Raw genomic sequence first — 18300 nt, 5'->3', positions numbered from 1 at the left:
AAGAATAGCATGAAAGTTTGACTAGACAATACAGCATATTTAGTGTTTGTGGTAGTGACAGTAATGTGTTGTATGTAATGTTAATGTAACACAGCTTAAAATGACTCTCCATGACTCCAACTGGCCATACGAGTTTCTGTACTATAACGATTCAAAGAGATTATATTTTACTGCCCTCTACTGGATGATGTGCTCATGCTGTGGTCACTATAGTAAATTAAGAAAGGCAACAAAAAATGTTTTGATATCTAACTTTCACGTTTTATTTCTCTAATATTTCTGTATATCACAAAAAGTCTTCAAAATGCAGACTAGGATCTGTATATAAACTGTACACAAAGCAAGGCACTATACACTGTAGGATTTAGAAATCAAATACATTTCGTCATCACTCTTCCTTTAATCTAGCCTGTGCCCTTTCTTCTGACTGAAACAATAATGATGCTAGATGCATCCAAATAAAGCTGCATCGTTTGATTTGTAAATGGCAAACGGTGAACTGTACAGGTGGAGGGAATTTCTAGGATATTTATTAACATAGGAAGAAAATCTCCTCAGCATTCAAGATACAGTTCGTTCCATCATTTTAATTCAGTGAATGTTCCTTTCTTTTTAAATTCATATATGTATTTGATATAAATATAATTTATTTGTAATGCACAAGCATACATGTAAGAATAGTCTGATGTGGAGTGTGCTCAACAGGCTGACAGACCTGCCCCACTCGAACACGTGGCTGCATGGGTTACAGCACTGGCTGTCCTGTATATGGTACAAATGTACAAACATTCACAGAGTGTGACTTTACAGAACTATTAACACTAAGATGTGCATCAGTCTATCTTAAACAAGCAACCACAACAGATAGGAATCAAGTCTGCAGCACGAGAAGCTGCAACACTCCCCCCGCTCCACACCTTCATTACTCCCCTCATCCGTCCTCAAGCCTCCATTACAGGAGAAGCAGCCCCTGAGCCTCCATTGTGTCCAGACGTAAACAAAGGAGGAGACAAAACAACCTGCTGGTGGCTTCTTCCATCAGCTCTGCTCTCTGTTTCCAACTTTCAGAAAAGTCCTTTGGCTTTCTTCAAGTTCACCTGCTTCCAGCCAGGCAAACCTCCGTAGTCCTCTCTGGTCATCTCCAAGGCTTTCTGTGGGAGCAGCCATGCACACCATCAGCACAAAGCAGTCACAATCACATCATAGTTTATCATTCAGAATTTCAAACCAACAAATCCTGGCCTGCTTGCACGGTGGAGAATAAGTAGCCTCTGAGAACACACTCATGCACTGTGAGAGCATAGACACCGTTCTTCACTTCACACCCCAAAATATAGTCTGTTCAGTACACTGTTCACATCGGCTCAGGGATTGTGACTGAACGGCATGCTAAACAAATGTTAGATGTTTTATCGGAGAGGAAAGAAAGTGGATTATGGTAAAGTTGAATGAAGATGCTGTGCAACAGCAGCACTAGTCCGGGTCATCCATGCTCAAGGCAGACGACTCACCTTCCCATAAGCACCTACACCCTGGGGGGGGGGTGGAATGAAGAAAATCAATAAGTTCATAAACAGATGGAGAGACGGCAGAACATGATGACAGAGATTGCGAAAAGAAAGAAGAGAGCAACGAAAATAAGTGAAATCTGAACAAGCTCAAAGATCAATACCTAGCCATACAGTCAGGAAGACCATAAAGCATTTCCCAACAGTAATTTGACTACTACAGGTTATAGGTTGGGGGGGGCACCTTTCAACACCTTTCACATTAAACATGATCAGTTAAGTCATTGTTAATGTAAAAATACTGTATAGTGCAGCATTAAAATCACATGGTTGGAAAATGCCATTCTAATATACCAGAAATAAAATATCACTCAAGTACTGAGATGTTTCATTCCTAAGTGAAACAATCCCTATTTCACAGATGTAATAGCAGTCATCAAGTTAAAATCTAAATGTAGTTGGTTGTGATTTATCAGCGTTAAAAAATAAGCAGGTAGCACCTTTAAAGTAACATCAGCGACATTACAGTGTGTTCTTACTTCAAAGTCCTCATCAGACAGGTAGACCTCCAGACGAAGAGGGTCAACGCCCTCAGGCAGCGGCCGGGCCAGGAGATCTGCCAGGGGGTACGTGGTCTTACACAGCCTGGCCAACACGTCCTCTACTAGGATAATCTGGTTGCACACCTCTGCCTCCTGATAACACACATACACACAAACAAAATGTTTTCAATGCAAAAAGCAGCCCGAGTTGGATGGTAGATATCAAATTTAATTATGGAAATTCAAAAAGGGATAATGTTCTACATCCTGTATCCACGAAAAAAGAAGTCTCTACTGATGTACATACATAAATACACACTAATGGCAGACATGGTGAGCAGCAGTGGTCCCTATCAGAAGATGTAATCAGATCCACACACCCTCTCAGTGATCTCAGCGATGTCCTCTCTGTGCTCCCAGCTGGGGAACATGTTGGTGAAGGTGAGGGGCTCCAGACCAGCGTGGATCAGGTACGCTTTGGGAGGCTTCTTCTCATTCTTTTCTGTGAAACCAAAACAGTAACACATGACCTGTTTTAAAGAAACGCCAAGTGATTTCCCTTTTTTTTTTCTTTAAACATTTTTTTTTGCTAAGCGGTCATTGCTGTAGTGATTTTACACTGCACTTCACATTCATCACTTTCAACAGTGTGAATAATACTCTTGCTTAATGATGTTGTCAACATAACATCAACTGGTTTTGAAAGAAACAGCTCAACACTCAAGCAATAGCAGAGTGGTAAAAGTATTTTATGTCTATAACGATAGAAGGGAGAATGAAGTGGAATACCTTTACAGTACTGCAGCACTGTCTCCATGGCACACTTCCTGTCTGAATCCCAGCGGATTCGGGCTGAGCCGGTGCTTTCGCTGTCCTGAGGCCACCAGCCCTGCCACAGATACACCTCATGGTGGTTGTCCACCAGGAAAAGGGCTGAACATCAGAGGGAGAAACCAAGATGAGGACATCATTTTGAGACTTTCAGCATGAGGACATTAAGTGACTGCTATTTTAGATAAGATAAGGTGAACTTTATTGATCCTGCAGTGGGGAAATTCACTTAAAATAAAGTTCATCTTTATGTGTAGGTGTTGGTTTCAGGTTCACAGGTTGAGGTTAAAAACATACTGGATCATAGATTGATACTCTTGCAGCAATAACAAACACCTTTACCTCCTTAGTAGTTCCAAAACTCTTTTAGATTTTCAAAATGGGCTTTCTAAACTTTTGCCTGCCAAACCCGGCTACAGGAAATACAGTTTACCAGTCCTTATAATATTGCTTTAGAGCTGCTGAGAGATGCTGATATATTGCATATATATTAAGAGAGCTTTACCAGAGCTTCCAATGCACAAATATCAATGTAAGACTAAAACTGGGTGCAGTCAAGGGAAGATAATTGAATATGACAGAAAGCACCCTGTTCACATGTACAGAAAGACGTGTGTACCTGGCTGGGAAGCTGCATAAAGGTCCTCCTGCAGGAAAGGCATCGAGTTGACCTTCGTGGGGTCTCTGGCAGGGTAGAGAAACTCCACGGCGGTAAAATCCCCTGAGCTGCTGCTCAGCTGGTACAGACGTGGTGTGAAGTTAAACCTTCCTGGGTCTGAGGGTCAGAGGTCAACAACACATTTAACCAAGGACACTAGTTATCAACACAATCCACAGCTTTAATTACAACAAATAAAAAAAAAGAGGACCCGTCAGATAGGAGGAACGTATGTGCTCAGCGATAATATTGTTGCTTATTGGGATGACGGCACAACTCCTATTGCAAAAAAAAACCAAAAACGATTTACTGGCCAGCATTGTCAGGCGCTTTGGTTCCCCTACCTTGCAGCATGCAGTCGTACGCTTTCCTGTCCCTCCTGCCGAGGGATTCCCAGAATCCTGCGGGCTCTGCTCCCTCATCACATTCGCGGATGGTCATTTTACTGCTGCTGTGGAGGCCTGTTTCCAGAGGACAGCTGCACAAAGGCAAAGGATGATAACGCAGCATTAGCACCAAGAAGTCACAGTAACACACGACTTTTTTCAATTTCATCTCTAATGTCACTTTAAGTTATGCAGACTGAGTAAGTTTCCACTTACTGCTCTTTTATTTTGTTGGCGGCGGTACGAGCCACCTCCCGTGTGTGTGCCTGAGACTTGCAGCCATGCCACAAGTAGATGAGGGCCTGGCTGACGCTCAGCAGCACCATCGAGACCCTGGAGCGCAGGCTGCTGCAGTGACAGGCCACCTCCAGCAGGTGTCCCTCCACCTCCACTTCTCCCCGTACACAGTACAGACGCCAATCATCTGAAGGGAACCAGAGTATAGCAAGGGATCAGGAAGACGCTCACAAGAGCAAAAGAGTGTGTATTACAGTCAAGAATATTCAGCAGATGCTCCTGTCCAGATAGCTGTGTTCCCCTTGATGTGCAGCTGAGGAAGAGGAGCTTTTTGAGGTGTGGGAACATACAGAGCTCTTAAAGTTCCCCGAGGATGGTTCCTATTCTTAAAATGAAATTCTACTCTAAGCTCCAACACAGGTCTCATATTTATGAGTTGTTATGGGCAGATGATGAGAAGTGATCACGGCTGTAAATAGGGTGTCATTCATTTAGAGCTGACAGGGATCAAGTATAATTCAGACAAATGATGGAGACCTGTTTGCTAATTCAGCCTGTGCAGAAAATGATGCAATAGCAGCAAGGAGCAAACACTGTTTGTGTTGATTGGAGCAGTGATGTGGCTTTACTCTGTGAGTTTTCCTCCTCCTCTTCTCTCTTCCCTGAGTGGACCACCATCCCTCCTTTGAAGCACTGCAGGAAACATGGCGGCTCCTTCCCCTGCTGGACCTGAACCTGCAGAACACAAAATCAAACAGGAGAGGACTGAAGCCTACACAACTCTATGTGCCAAAAATCTAAAAAAGGACGCAAAGTAGATGGTGTGTGTGTGTGTGTGTGTGTGTGTGTGTATGAGGTATTTCATGTACCTGTGCTCCTCGCTCCTCGTCCAGCTCCACCGTCATCAGGGCTGATGTTCCCTTCTCGCTGACGGTGGCATTGCGGCCCTGCCAGAAGAAGTAGCAGCATTTCTCCTTCCCAGCCCCCGCTGTCTTTAGCTGCTCTGGGTTCTGTCTCCTCCCCACTGATGCAAAGAGATTGTTAGACAGATACCCGTGTTTATCCAACATGTGACTCCCACTCACAAAATGTAAAACTGGTGCAACAAGAAACTAATATCTTAAATCAGTTTGCCCCCATTTAAAATGCAGAATGTAACGTTAACTAGACACATTTCTGACTAAACTTCTTAGAAAACCTCTCTGTGCAACTTCTCTTGTGGTTAACTACTCTGATCTGCAATATAGTCGAGCAGAGGCAGTTTAACCACATCTTGAAATAACTGTAAATACCACAGACTGGAGTCTATTCAATCAGTCAGAGGTATTTCAGAGAGGGATCGAAATCGACAGTAACCCACATTAAAAGCGGCATCAGGTTGTGTTGTAACTTGTGAGGAGGAGACAAACTGCAAACAATATTCTCAGTAACATATTCAGTGTGAAGTTTAGACTGATGATCTAAACATGTTCTCTGGAATCACCGATGGGAGAAAAATACCTGTTTTCTGACTGATGTGTCACTGTTCTGAAGCAAGAGACCAGGCAGTGTTAAGAAAATGATGCACTTGAATTAAGTCATCAATGTTTAACAAGTGATTGTGTTAAAAAATAAAAGAGTAAGCTCTAGTGCTGCTGAAATACTATTCATATATGAATAAAAATCACAATTATCCCCTCAAAGATCATCTTATTCTTCTTAGAATTTAAACAGAGGTGAAAGAAGAGCTCAGATGTTGTAGTTATGTAAAAGTACTGATACCACAGTGTAGAAAGACAAGACAAGGGAATGTCATACATTTAATTTAATTAATTTTAACTAAATCTGCAAAAGTAACTTCAGTTGACAAATATGTAACAGAAACTGGAAATACCAAATCAAAGCTCATCAAAAAATAGTGTGATTAGTTACTTTTGCTATCACAGCTGCACCTTGTGATTCACTTAATTACTGATTGCTGCTGTTTCTTTTTCCGATAAATCGATCAGTCAGTAAAATATCAGAGGAAAGTGGAAGAGGCCCGTTACAATAGCCTGGTGCAGAAGTGACATATTAATTACAGCCCAGTGTGTGTGTAAATGATGGTGTCTAGGTGAAAACAGATGACTAACTAACCTGCGGTGCTGACCATGTACTTCCACTTCATCACGTATGTGTCGCCCTCGTGAAACTGGCCGATGCTCTGGCGCGGCAGGCGGCTGTAGTCGAACTCCAGGATGTGCCACACCTCCACCGCCAGCGTGCTGATCTCATAGCTCCGCCACTCCTCTGCCTCCACCAGGCCGTAGCCTCGCCCCACATTGAAGCCGTCCAGTCTGGTGCAGACAGGCCCTTGGAGGACATGCAGCATGAGGGAGGCGTCGTACGCATGGGGCTGATCAGAAGTGGACTGATCCTGGGGTAAAGATTAAAATGAGGGACCTCAGTGTGAGTGATGTTGTTGATGCTGTTTATTATCCTCGGTGCCATGCAGATTCTAGCAATAAGACTTTTCTGAAGTACTTGTTGATACCTTTTGGTCAGTGATGTGGTCGTTGGTGTTTTTTGTGGGACTGGGTGTTTTCCTAGAGTCACTCCAGTCAAGGAACTTCTCTTTGAACAGGGTGGTTTCATTGTGTTGGGTCAGTCTGCCGAACACGGCCCAGTCAGGTCGGCCCTGACCTTTCCTACAGGTGAAGAGGATTCAGTATGTCAACGATATAACACCAATACACTGTATAATTTCTGTTTTTTAAAAAAACAAATTGTAAATACCCCTATGTTTTTACTTGACCCATCTGAACCTTTATTTTGCTATCCTTGTGCTGCTGTGACAATGAGAATTTCCCCACTGCGGGACTAATGAAGGCCTATGTTATCTATCTGAAGAGCATTCAGACCAACCTGACTCAACAGTAATGAGAACTACTGCATACTGTCCAAACTACAGTGTGTGCGAGTCCAGCATGATTTTCCAATGCACCTGTCTACTATGTGTCAATGCTCATCCTGTGAATGATCTGATGTACATGCGCACATGTGAGCATGTTTCCATACTTGGGTATGAGTGGGTTGCATTCTCCAGGGTCGAGCGGATTGATGTCACAGTTTGTGTAGTCGAAAGTGCCGTTCCACAGGTGCTTGGCCAGCTGGAAGGCCACCTTCCTCTGTGCCAGCGTCACTTCCTTTCCATGCCATATGTACATCTCGCTGCCAAAGTCAAACACCAAAACCTGCACACAAACACAGACTGAGATCGTTTTTGTTTTACCAGAAGGCACTACTGTCACCTACACATGGTGGTTTAAAATCCCTGCGTAAAAATAAACACTCTGAATGGTACTGTGACTGATTTAGAGCTTAGCGTTACTGGAGAAATGTTTAAACATGTCAGCTTGTCTGACCTCCTTTGGGTTGAGCAGGGAGCAACGAGGCATCTTAGCCCAAAAATCATCATCTGGAACCAGTTTGTCATCCATTAGGCGGTAAATACAGTTTGTCTCCACGATGGCACCCTCGTACAGCTCATCTTCATCTGGTGTCCCTGCGGCTACAAGAAGAAAGACAAGACACCGCCTTGCATTTCACTGCCTCAGGGACTCTTTCCTATAGGCTGACTTTATGTCAGGTATCCTTACACTGAAAACTTGATTGGCCTCCCAGAATCTTCCAGAAATCCTTGGCATGGCTATGCGTGCTCACACCCTCCTCGATGACTTGGACGTATTTAGCACGGCAACCCAAATCTCTCTTGCCCTGGATGAAGTTTGCCAACTCTGAAGCCTGAAAAAAATGACAGAGAAAATCTTTTGTGACATTACACCAATAAGCAGATGTTCTGTGCTTTGTAATTAATGGCAGACACCATTAGCATAGCTGCCACAATTAGCTGATTAATCAATTAATTGTCAACTATTAAATTAATCGCCAACTATTTTCATAACTGATTCTCTAGTCCTCTGTGACAGTAAACTGAATATATTCAGGTCATGGAATGAAATGAACTTAAATAAGCCCTCATAAATAATGTGGGCCATGGCTTTTTTTTCCACAAATGAGGTCACTGGCTCTTTTCAGTCAATCAAAGGTCATCACATCAGTCTAGCCTTTGAACAATAGCCTTGTTTTCTGTCCACTTCCTGCAACAACACACACACACACACACACACACACACACACACACACACACACACACACTATTTCCTGTGCTGTGTCAACCATTGCTTCCCTCCAGGCTGTGTTTACATCCTGCACATGAAGCCTGCCCTGTATATCATCACCCTTACGTCACCTGTGTTGACCCAAAACTCAAGTCTACCCAAACAAATTTGTTGTCTAACTTTTGGTGTCATTTTGCAGCACGCAAAAGCCGGACCTTGTTCTTCTCAATGACGTTGGCGAACTCTCCAATCCAGACAAAGCAGTGGTGTGGCGTGATGAGTAGGAAACAATCGCCACTGTTCAGCGAGGACGCTCTAGGTTCCACCAGCCTGGTCTGGACGTGCCGCCGGCCTGGTGACACATAAGGAGGGAAAAAATACACACACACACACAGACAGACAAGTGGCTTGTCAGTGACAGATCTGATTATCGCTGTCTGGTCATATGGATTATCATATGCATCATATGTGTTAGACCAGCCGTCACCATTTGAACCTGGACCTGCATCTGTCTTGTCAACTACCCACCTCCACTTCCTTTTAAAAACTTTGACATCTACAGTATTAGGGGCCACAATCCTATTGGCTCCTCAGGTGATCCAAGCAGAAACCAACAGGAGCGATTCTGTCACGGCTGGGACGACTAACCTCTGAATAAAGCAGCACCCCTACTGATGCAGCGAATACTCAGTGGATTACAGAAAGTGGAGGTGGATCAGCCCAGGATAGTGTGAGTTGACCTGAGTGATTTGGAGCCACAGCTGTCACCATCAGACCTGTGGAGGAGGTGCAAAGACCCCAAAATAGACCAACTCTCGTCTCCCGTTTTAGATATCCTTGAAGCAGCATCCTGCAAAGCGTTGTGTAAAGCAGCAGCTATTTTTTTCCCTTCCCTCTTAAACAATTGGATGTAGCTGTTCATAAAGACGCTTTTGGCTCTTTCCCCCCCCCCCCATAGGTGTCGCCAAAGAACAAATTTCAAAGACAGAGAAATGTTTTAAGACCCTTTGTGTCTGAACAGTTTGTTTGTGTACAAGCTGCATCCTTAAATGCTGCGCTCAAGTCCAGTCCAAAAAGTGCAAACTTTTAATATAGAGCAGAGTCAGTTTATTTTTATCTTTACTGTATAAAAATGTGATTACTCTCCATGTTGGACAAATACTGACGTCAAGATCGAGTACTCATACCCATTCCTGCTTGGCACCATTTTCCTCCCAGCACAATGTGCCTGGATGTAAATGCACTGACAAAAATAAGTGTTGTGAGTGCAGGTGCAGCTGTTTGCGCATGTCAGAGGTGCCTGTTTACTCAACTGACCTTTGACCTGTAAGAGCATGAGTTTCTTGTAAGGCACAGCGCTGTTATTGGACATCTGATCGGAGATGTTGACGCTGCGCAGGTTGACGTTGCCGAAGTTCTCCTTGCTGGCCAGACCAGCCAGAGCCACATCAGAGAAACCAGAGTTCTTATTCACTGCAGTGAAACAGACATAACACACAGCATTCAGTCATTACAGTGAGCCCCCATACACAGATGAGACAACAACCAGAGTGTAAATGACCTTTCAAGATCAGCGCTAAATACAGAACACTCCAGACAGTTTGTGTGTTTTTATTGCTATCAGAGGAGATGAAGGAGGAAGTTGTGGGAGTAGCATGACATCAACTTTGTGTCCAGCTTAAAAACAATTCTGAGCTTTTGAGGACTGCTCATTACAATGGCAGGAAACTGACTCCAGTCCAGATATGGGTCAGAAGAAGTCCCAAAGCTTGAGTTATTCACAGCATGAAGACACAGTTTATAGACACTATAATATTACCGACAACTCATTTTGTATCTGACATTGAGATGAAGGTTTTTCTCTCTCTTATTTTACAGTGGAAGCGGGAGCCTTTTGTTTCAAACACTGGTTGTGAACAGCTGAATACATCTTTTAGCCGAAATTACAAAGACAAAACAAAAGCAGACATTTATTGCACTTGATTACCAGTTGTGTTTGCAGGATCACATTTATGAGAGCTCATGCAACTTTTCATAACAAAGAACAGTCTGACACGAAAGTGAAAACAAAATGACAAAAATATGAAATTCCCATGTGACTGGCTAAGATTGGACACTGATTGATAGTTGATACACATTGAGCCAAATTCATGTACAGATTTCACTGTTTAATATTGCTACATCAAGAACTATATTTGGTTTTATTGTGCAAATTTCGAACAGTTTTTGACATGCAGCCTGCCACATGTTGAATCCCTGAGTCTTTCGGTCTCATGCATTTTCCAGGTTCTCATCCATCCTCACTCACTCTTCTCAGCCTTCATCCTCTTGCTCTCCAGCAGGCCGATGTTGAGCCTCTGCTCTGTGTACTCGTGTCTGATGTCCTCTCTGGCAGCCAGTGACTTCAGAGGGTTCCTAGATGCCTGGACGTTACGTGCCGGACGCACTGCTCGCTTATGCTGCACCATCTCTGAGGTCAGTCTGATGAGATTTCAGAGGAGAAGAGGAATGGTCAACGGGGAAAAAAGAAGAGTCTAACAATGGTGATTTAGTCGTGGATGTTAATTTAAAATGACCTGAGAACTTACTTTGGCACCTGGGGGCCGAAGATGGCATCAAAATCTTCGTCTATCTCCACCTTGTTGGTGTTGGTGGGGAGCTCCTCCACTTGGCGGTAGAACTTGGAAAAAGTTTCATCTTCGAGGGTCATTACTTCCTTCACCTTCTTCTCTGTGACTGTGATGGTCGCTTCCGGCAGTCTAGACACTGAGGAGGGACAAGAGGAGGCTGAATCAGGATCATGACAATATCCCAAATTGATCACTGGGCTCATGTGATGCAGAACGTATCTGTTTACTTATGGATAAACGTCAAATTCTGATTTCATTCATAAAGTACATTTTTCTGCCTCTCTAAATGGTAGGTTAGTGTGTTGATTTTGGGGTATGGGTAAATGGGTAAATGAGTCCTGAATCACAGGAGATGTACTGGATGCATTTACTGGACATGATGTATGAGACTAAATCTTACAGACATTTAATGTGATGTGGAAGATGTGTGAAAGCGGACAGAACAGATGTGACAGAAAGAGAGGGAGAGACAGACATGTAGAACAAAGGGCCTTGCAGAAACTGAACTGGAGATGTTGGTATAACAGAATATGCTCAGCATCTTAACCATGATGCTCCACTTGTGTTGCATTTCTGAGAGCACAGACACTCAAAGCATCACGGCTGCGATCCCTTTTTGTCATCCGGATGGTCTGTTACGTATGTGTTCCATAAAGGCTTTATTCAGATCTGATCTGACGGTCACCGCTGGAGAACAGCAGTTCAAATTCTATCACTAAACATCAAGACATTAAGCTGGGACTTTTGCTTCATCCCTGTTTGCTCACATTCTTTATGCAAAGTGTCTTGCTTAAAAAGTACTTGTTAAACATATTAGCAAGGTGATCACTGTGGTTGAATGTGGAAAAGCTGCAGGAAGGTTGCTGGGATCATTTTTGCCTCCAAGAGGAAAACACCTTTTATAGTGTGACCTCAACAACTTAAAACTGGTTCATTCACAGTGTTTAATGGTTTTAATTAATTAAGCTGATTTAGCATGTGGATTTAGTAAGAGATAAGCCATAAGCTATCTATTTACGACAGCACTCCATTTAATCTCTTTCTGCACATGTTTAACTTTGTGTTGCTGTAGTATTTATGTTAATTCAGACTTGTGCAGTGCTGAAAGTGACAAGAAATCTGACCCTCTCCTTACAAGACTGCTGTTGTGACTTTTTTAGTGACTCTGGCACTCAGACATGACATCAACACATGACATCAACACGTTAAATTGCTCTAACATTACATGATATCTGAGGGGGACCTTTTTAAAACACGGGTAACAGTGAGCACAGGTGTCGTTAAGTGCATGCAGTATCTGTCCAGAAAAGGCAACAGTAATTGATTCTCTCATCTGATTCTACATTTAGTGACTTGTAGACGGCATGCCGAACATGACTGACCTTTACTGTTGAGCTTGCCGAGAAAAGACTCCAGTTTATCCAGCTTCATGTCTGACTCCAGGTTCAGATCTGGTACAGCCTTGATCTCTGCACAATCACACACATACACACACACACACAAACACAGCTGTTAGAGCCATACATTTACTGTGTTTGATTTTGGCACAGATCACATTGCTGAACAGGAAGGCAGTTTGAGGTTCTGTTGTTCAGGGTCACACTTCACACAGGCTCACCACTGATGCTGCTGCTGTTGAATAATGACGCTGACAATGAAGTTGATCTGAACATATACAGTATGTTAATGGACACAGCTGTCAGTCACAAGCATTTTAACAGCCACTAAATATGAATTCTTGCAAACATCAGACTCATGCATATATGGCAACAACTGAATACTCTGTGGTTTAGATTCTATTAGGCTTCCATAGCATAATAGAAGACACATTGCAACATCAGCCACGTGACAATTGATGATATTTCTGGTTGGTGACGAAGATGATCAAAGCATTCAGTGCAACACTAAATTAAAAAAAAGGGAATACACCTTCAATATCAGACACCTCGTTCACGTCTTTTAAAAGAGAGGCAAAGACAGTAAGTTGCAAGGTGTTCAAATGAGATCTTACCCACAACACAGGTCAAAACTGTAAATTTATCAGAGTTTTAAATGGACCCACAGAAGAGAACGCACAAGTTTGTGCCATAATCCAAAAATATTATACATGTTTTGCAAAATCTACCTTTTTATTGGAGCTGTCATAACCACAAAAATACAAATGACACAAAGAACCTGATTTGCAAACACATAAATATCACTTTACATGTATTTGTTGTGGTGAAACTGTGTCACATTTGTAAAACATTTAACATTTCTCTGGAACTAAAATTTGTGGCTGCAAAGTAAGTAAACTACATATGATAAAATACATTTTTATGGACAGTAGAAATTTGCGGATTGAGGTACACATTTGTGAATTGTTTTGGGTTACATCTATTAAAGTTCATTAAAAACACAAATTTATAAAGGTCAGCCCAATGGCTCAGAATCAGAAATCATCTGATTCTGACCATCCATCTAAGTACAACATTTCAGTTAATTAACAGTATGCAGAATTTGTTTTGGAAAATGTGTGTCCGGTGACAGTTGGGGGTGTAACAAAGTCATGTCATCAAATCACTAAACCAGTTTGGAGCAGCAGCTGAGCCCTCCAGTCTTCATTAACTCTGCTAAATGAACTGAACGGCTCCGCATGACAGACGCGTGACATAACAGGTAAACAGGGGAAACAAGGCTGTAGTATGAAAAGTAGACATAAGAGGAATAAAACTGACCTTCCAGTGGTTTGGAGATGGCAGGGCTGCTGTTCTTGGGTTTGGATGACACTGGAGATTGGATCGCTGAGGGCGATGCCAGCCCTATGGTATGAGCACAGACAGGCATGAACTTCTAATAACACTGACAATGAAAACATTTTGTGTTGTTCCAGTCACAAGTTGTCAAAGCTGACTAGAGTAATGAAGAAATGCAACACTCTGAACAAAACTGACACGTTTTATTCATTTTTCAAGAACAGTTCTTTTTGAATTTACCAATGTTCCAATGTTACCAATGAGGAAATAATGTGCAGCTGTAGAACAGGTCTCCTTCTGTTGGAATTATGCAGCTAAAAAGAAGTAAACAATCACCAAAACTAGCCAATAACACTCATGTCAAAAGGTAGCTAAAGCCTTCTATGTCAGTCTCTGTTAGCCGTAATCAAAAACACAAACTGAACCTTCCAGCAGCTAGTCTGACCATCTGGCTCAGTTAATAGGAAAAGACTCCAACCATTAAATCACATTCTGCCTGAGCAGAGTCCTCTCACTGGTGTGTCCGGGCCTGATGGAGGGAAAAGTAGAGTCATTTTCCCCCAGACTGCTAACTGAGATGAGGTCCAAGGAGCTGAGACTGCTGTGAACTTAACTCTCTGTAGCTTAATGACTGAATGCAGTGAGAGATGAGGAGAGGGGAAGAGAGGAAGAGAGAGAGAGAGAGAGAGAGAGAGAGAGAGAGAGAGAGAGAGAGAGAGAGAGAGAGAGAGAGGATTGTAGAGAAAGTATTTGTGTTCACTTTCTCATCACCTTTCTTCACCATGCGTGCAGCCACAGTGAACTGGGTGGAGTCGTTGGCAGCTCCATGGCCTTTGGTCTTCCAGGCCTCCTCTTGGGCTACAATCAGCTGTTTCCTCTCCTGGATGGACATGTGAGCCTCAATGCTCTGGCACTCCATCTCAGCCTCAGCTATTCTCTAGGAAAGGAGAGAGAAGTTTCTGTCAATTACATTGAATGATGGACTGAAATTTAAAGGAATAATCCACCTTGAGGTACTTGTGCACTGTAATATATCATCAGGTTGTAACTGAATAACTTCTTGGAACAACTTCTAATCAAGCCCCAGCAGTATTTTTGTTCAAATTTTCATAGAATGACTTGGACTCTGAAAGAGGACAAAAAAATACTTTTTTAGCTCCATTATAGCTTATTTTAAAATATATGGTCACACGACAGCAAATGGAAAAATATACCTAACAGAAGAATAGAAACAGGACAACATCTTACACTGCCACTGGCCGTTTTTAAACACACACAGTGTGTGACAAAGTGCTTAAATGCGGATTTTCCTTTAACAGTGAGGATAACATCAAACAGACAAAGCAGCTGAGCAACACAAGTACACCAAAGTTTGGGTATCCAATACACAAGAAGCACATTAATCCCTGCCTCACATCAAAAACAAACCGTCTCCCAACATCCAAAGGAAAATTGTGATCTTCTTTTCTGCTGGATGCACAGGAGATTAGTGATATTTCAGTGTCACTCATTACGTTAAAATAAAAGAAATGTGTTATGAACAAGTGAGGACAAAGAACGCTGACAGACAAAGTCTTTTAGTGACCAAGGATAACATAAGCTGCTTTGACTGTGTGTGGTCAAAGGCTGCCACTAGGGAGTGGGAGTTGGGCGATTTGTAAGAACACTGCATACAGTATTGACAGGGTCACCTTCCGTCTCCAGGGGTGTCTCTCATCCACCTGCATAGGTCTGGGAGATCTGGTGGCCTTCGCAATCACGAGGGATGGATGAGGAGGGTAAGAAAGGATGAGGATTTAGAGATAAGGATGAAAAGATGGTAGAAACTGTCCAAGTTCTGCACAGGCATTAAAAGCTGCAGGGGCTGCCATGCTGACTTCAAAGTGGCAAAGCTTTTTTTGGATGTTTAGTGAGGATTAAATGGGAGCAGAGTGGCTGTGAAGGACTGCAAAGCACTACTGCTCATTACGTGCCCTTGCCATAATTGTTTAGCCAGCACAGGTGCAGTTGAGGGATAAATAGTGCAGTTTGGGGGTATGGCTGAAGAGCATTTTGGAAAAAGTGACTCCCAAGGTATTTAACAGATTCTCTCCATCAACAAGTGAGTTCAGATCAAATAATGAAGTTGCTTGTTAAAATAATGAGGTTTGTGATTCGTGTAGGCTTACGGAGCTAGATGAAGTAGGCCAGGACGTGGGTAAGCAAGCAAAGGCCAAGCAATGCACGCAGCAAGAGCTGATGCAACTTCCTACCTGGCTGGCTGAACCATCAGGGAAAGAAATATGGAAAGGAGGCTCAGGAGGAGGAGAGAAAGTAGAGGCAAAGACTGGCTCCTACAGAGGCGTGGCCATGGGAGGAGGAAGTAGACACACACATACACACAGAGATCATCAAGTGCACAGCAGGTGCAGGGCAACGGCCAGGATTTTAGAAACACCCAAGTCATGGGCTCCCAGATTTTACCTAAGTACCACTTACCTAAGAAAAGCACTGTGCTAGTATTTAAAGGAGCAAAGATCCAAAGATTTTACATCTGATCATTTTAATAGTGACACTGGGCAGCCTGTGAAAACTGTTGTATGTCATCATAGTAATGATCATTGTAATCTCAGCTGGGGCTTGAAGAGCACAAATTTATCACAGAAATCCAGTGGAACAAACAGGGGGTGTGGATTTAGAGAGAGGTGGGCAATAGATCTTAGGAACTGTGGGATTCAATGTTTTTGGAGCTTTACCCTCACTAGCACCTAAAAGTCATGATATCTAGCCCCCAGTTCCAATATCCACTCTTTATTTACCCACCAGCTCCAGAAAGAAATAGCTGGCTCCACTATCATCATGAGTGAGCTGCAAACTGTGTCATTTGTTGCTTAGTGTAGTGCAAACTGCATGGTGGGTTATTAGAGGAAAACTGCAGAGATGGTCAATGATTCGCAGTGGGTTTGTCGACATGACTGACCCCTTTCACATTTTAGTGTATATAGGAATTTTAACCATTGTTATTATAAAAATACCCATATGTGCAATTTTAATTTGTTTGGGTTTTTTTTTTTTGGTCTAAAAAGTCAAAATATCACACTAAATATCAGCCTTAAAAAATATATCATGTGTATTATGTGTATGTATGTAAGAGGCAGAACAGAGAAGTGTGACAAACAGTTCTGGATGTTCAGATTTTGGAACTGAAATAACATTATAATCCTACTCCAGTTTTTATAAACAGCTCTCATTACCAATAAATATCTCTAGCAAAGTTAGGTTGAAACAAACAAAGATTTAATTTCAGGACTGAATGAGAAACTTTAAACCTTCAGAAATTCCCAAAGGTGGGATTAACTGGAGAAACACACACCAGGAGTACAGCACCATCACCATGACTGTAAAGGGAAACACTCACAGAATACCACCACCAATACCGTCACATGTACACACACACACACTGAATACAAACAGATGTGTGCATGTGTGTTACATCCCATACAGCATGTATTTATCCAGTGAGTGTGTTAGCAGCCAGGAAATGTAGTTAAGGATGCAGAATTTAGATCACTAATCCAATTTAAACACACTTGATAAATACCCCCACAGAGTCTGTGTGTGTGTGTGTGTGTGTGTGTGTGTGTGTGTGTGTGTGTGTGTGATTTCCGCCCTTGCACGCTGGCCTTACCCACAGCTGGTCAGACACAGCAAACTCATCGATCATCATCAGTGCTTCACTGTCCTATAGACAAGCAGCCACAGGAGAGAAGGTACATGTTTTCTGAAGACTTTGTTGTGCCAAAAATAATATTATGGCCAAATGAAAAGACTGACTCTTTAATAGACACGTGTGACGCAGCATTTGGACTTTCTGAACTGATTCTTTCATTTCAAGGCCTTTTAAGCAGCCATGAAACCACTTGTGGAAGATAACTGCAGTATGTGATGTATATGGTGTATTGGTTGATACAGTGAGAGTCTTTATTTGCTCTACTGTGCTTTGTGTCTGCCTGATCTTCAGTATTGCTCTTCTTTGATCTACAATAAGAAACTGATTGAACTGCATTCATCATTTGAACTGGATTTTTCCCTTGATGTGATTAAAACATCATGTGGAAAACATTCAGAAAAGGCGGTTCATAACAGTGTATCAGAACATTCACATAACAGCATCGGAGCATTAACAGCTTCCTGACCTGAAATGAACTGAAAATCCAAAATCAAAAAAAAGTGTTCAGGCAGAGCCGTGGAACCAAGCTGAATAAACTGAGATAAGCAGCTGGAAACAAAAGCAGCCCAGCTGATGTGGATGGTGGCTATTGTGAATATGTCTAAACAGAGAGGTACCATCTCACTCCAAAGCTCCCTGCAAAAACAAACAGCAGATGCCAACACAGAAACCCAGTCAACATGCAGAGGATGATGCAAAGGTTTATTTTTTTAAAAGGACATGGACATGCAAACAGAGACAAAGGCAAACAGAAGAACGAAAGGTTACATGTAACATGCAGACAGTGGAAAGAAAAGCTGAAGCCAGATGAGACAAAATACATAGCCCAGGACAGTTAGTCGACAGTTGTTGTGCACATAAAGCGATCAACTTTTCTTTTAGTAAAAATATACTTTACATCTCAACATGTGTGTAATTTAGGCAA

General features: G+C 42.4%; 1 protein-coding gene across 15 annotated transcripts in view; it reads right to left on the bottom strand.

Moving 5' to 3' along the window:
* Positions 1-239: 239 nt before the first annotated feature.
* Positions 240-18300, bottom strand: part of svila (supervillin a) — a 74733-nt gene continuing 56672 nt past the window's right edge. For 10 of the 15 annotated variants that reach the window (XM_046370691.1, XM_046370692.1, XM_046370694.1 and 7 more), the window contains 25 exons: positions 17334-17387; positions 15919-15999; positions 15358-15414; positions 14438-14603; positions 13649-13732; positions 12314-12400; positions 10890-11067; positions 10610-10782; positions 9619-9774; positions 8517-8653; positions 7780-7924; positions 7546-7691; positions 7199-7374; positions 6675-6828; positions 6278-6557; positions 5032-5186; positions 4792-4897; positions 4142-4349; positions 3884-4017; positions 3501-3656; positions 2840-2983; positions 2431-2552; positions 2048-2203; positions 1512-1532; positions 240-1151 (listed from right to left, as the gene is read on the bottom strand). In XM_046370691.1, coding sequence (XP_046226647.1) covers positions 1065-1151; positions 1512-1532; positions 2048-2203; positions 2431-2552; positions 2840-2983; positions 3501-3656; positions 3884-4017; positions 4142-4349; positions 4792-4897; positions 5032-5186; positions 6278-6557; positions 6675-6828; positions 7199-7374; positions 7546-7691; positions 7780-7924; positions 8517-8653; positions 9619-9774; positions 10610-10782; positions 10890-11067; positions 12314-12400; positions 13649-13732; positions 14438-14603; positions 15358-15414; positions 15919-15999; positions 17334-17387 — 3363 coding nt within the window. In that variant the 3' untranslated portion in view covers positions 240-1064. The remainder of the gene's footprint in view (positions 1152-1511; positions 1533-2047; positions 2204-2430; positions 2553-2839; positions 2984-3500; positions 3657-3883; positions 4018-4141; positions 4350-4791; positions 4898-5031; positions 5187-6277; positions 6558-6674; positions 6829-7198; positions 7375-7545; positions 7692-7779; positions 7925-8516; positions 8654-9618; positions 9775-10609; positions 10783-10889; positions 11068-12313; positions 12401-13648; positions 13733-14437; positions 14604-15357; positions 15415-15918; positions 16000-17333; positions 17388-18300) is intronic. The other 5 variants (XM_046370683.1, XM_046370697.1, XM_046370685.1 and 2 more) reach the window with 4 other exon arrangements.

The sequence above is a fragment of the Scatophagus argus genome, chromosome 18 (genome assembly GCF_020382885.2).
Source record: "Scatophagus argus isolate fScaArg1 chromosome 18, fScaArg1.pri, whole genome shotgun sequence".
NCBI classification, from domain to species: domain Eukaryota; kingdom Metazoa; phylum Chordata; class Actinopteri; family Scatophagidae; genus Scatophagus; species Scatophagus argus.
This window is presented reverse-complemented; position numbering and strand designations above follow the sequence as displayed.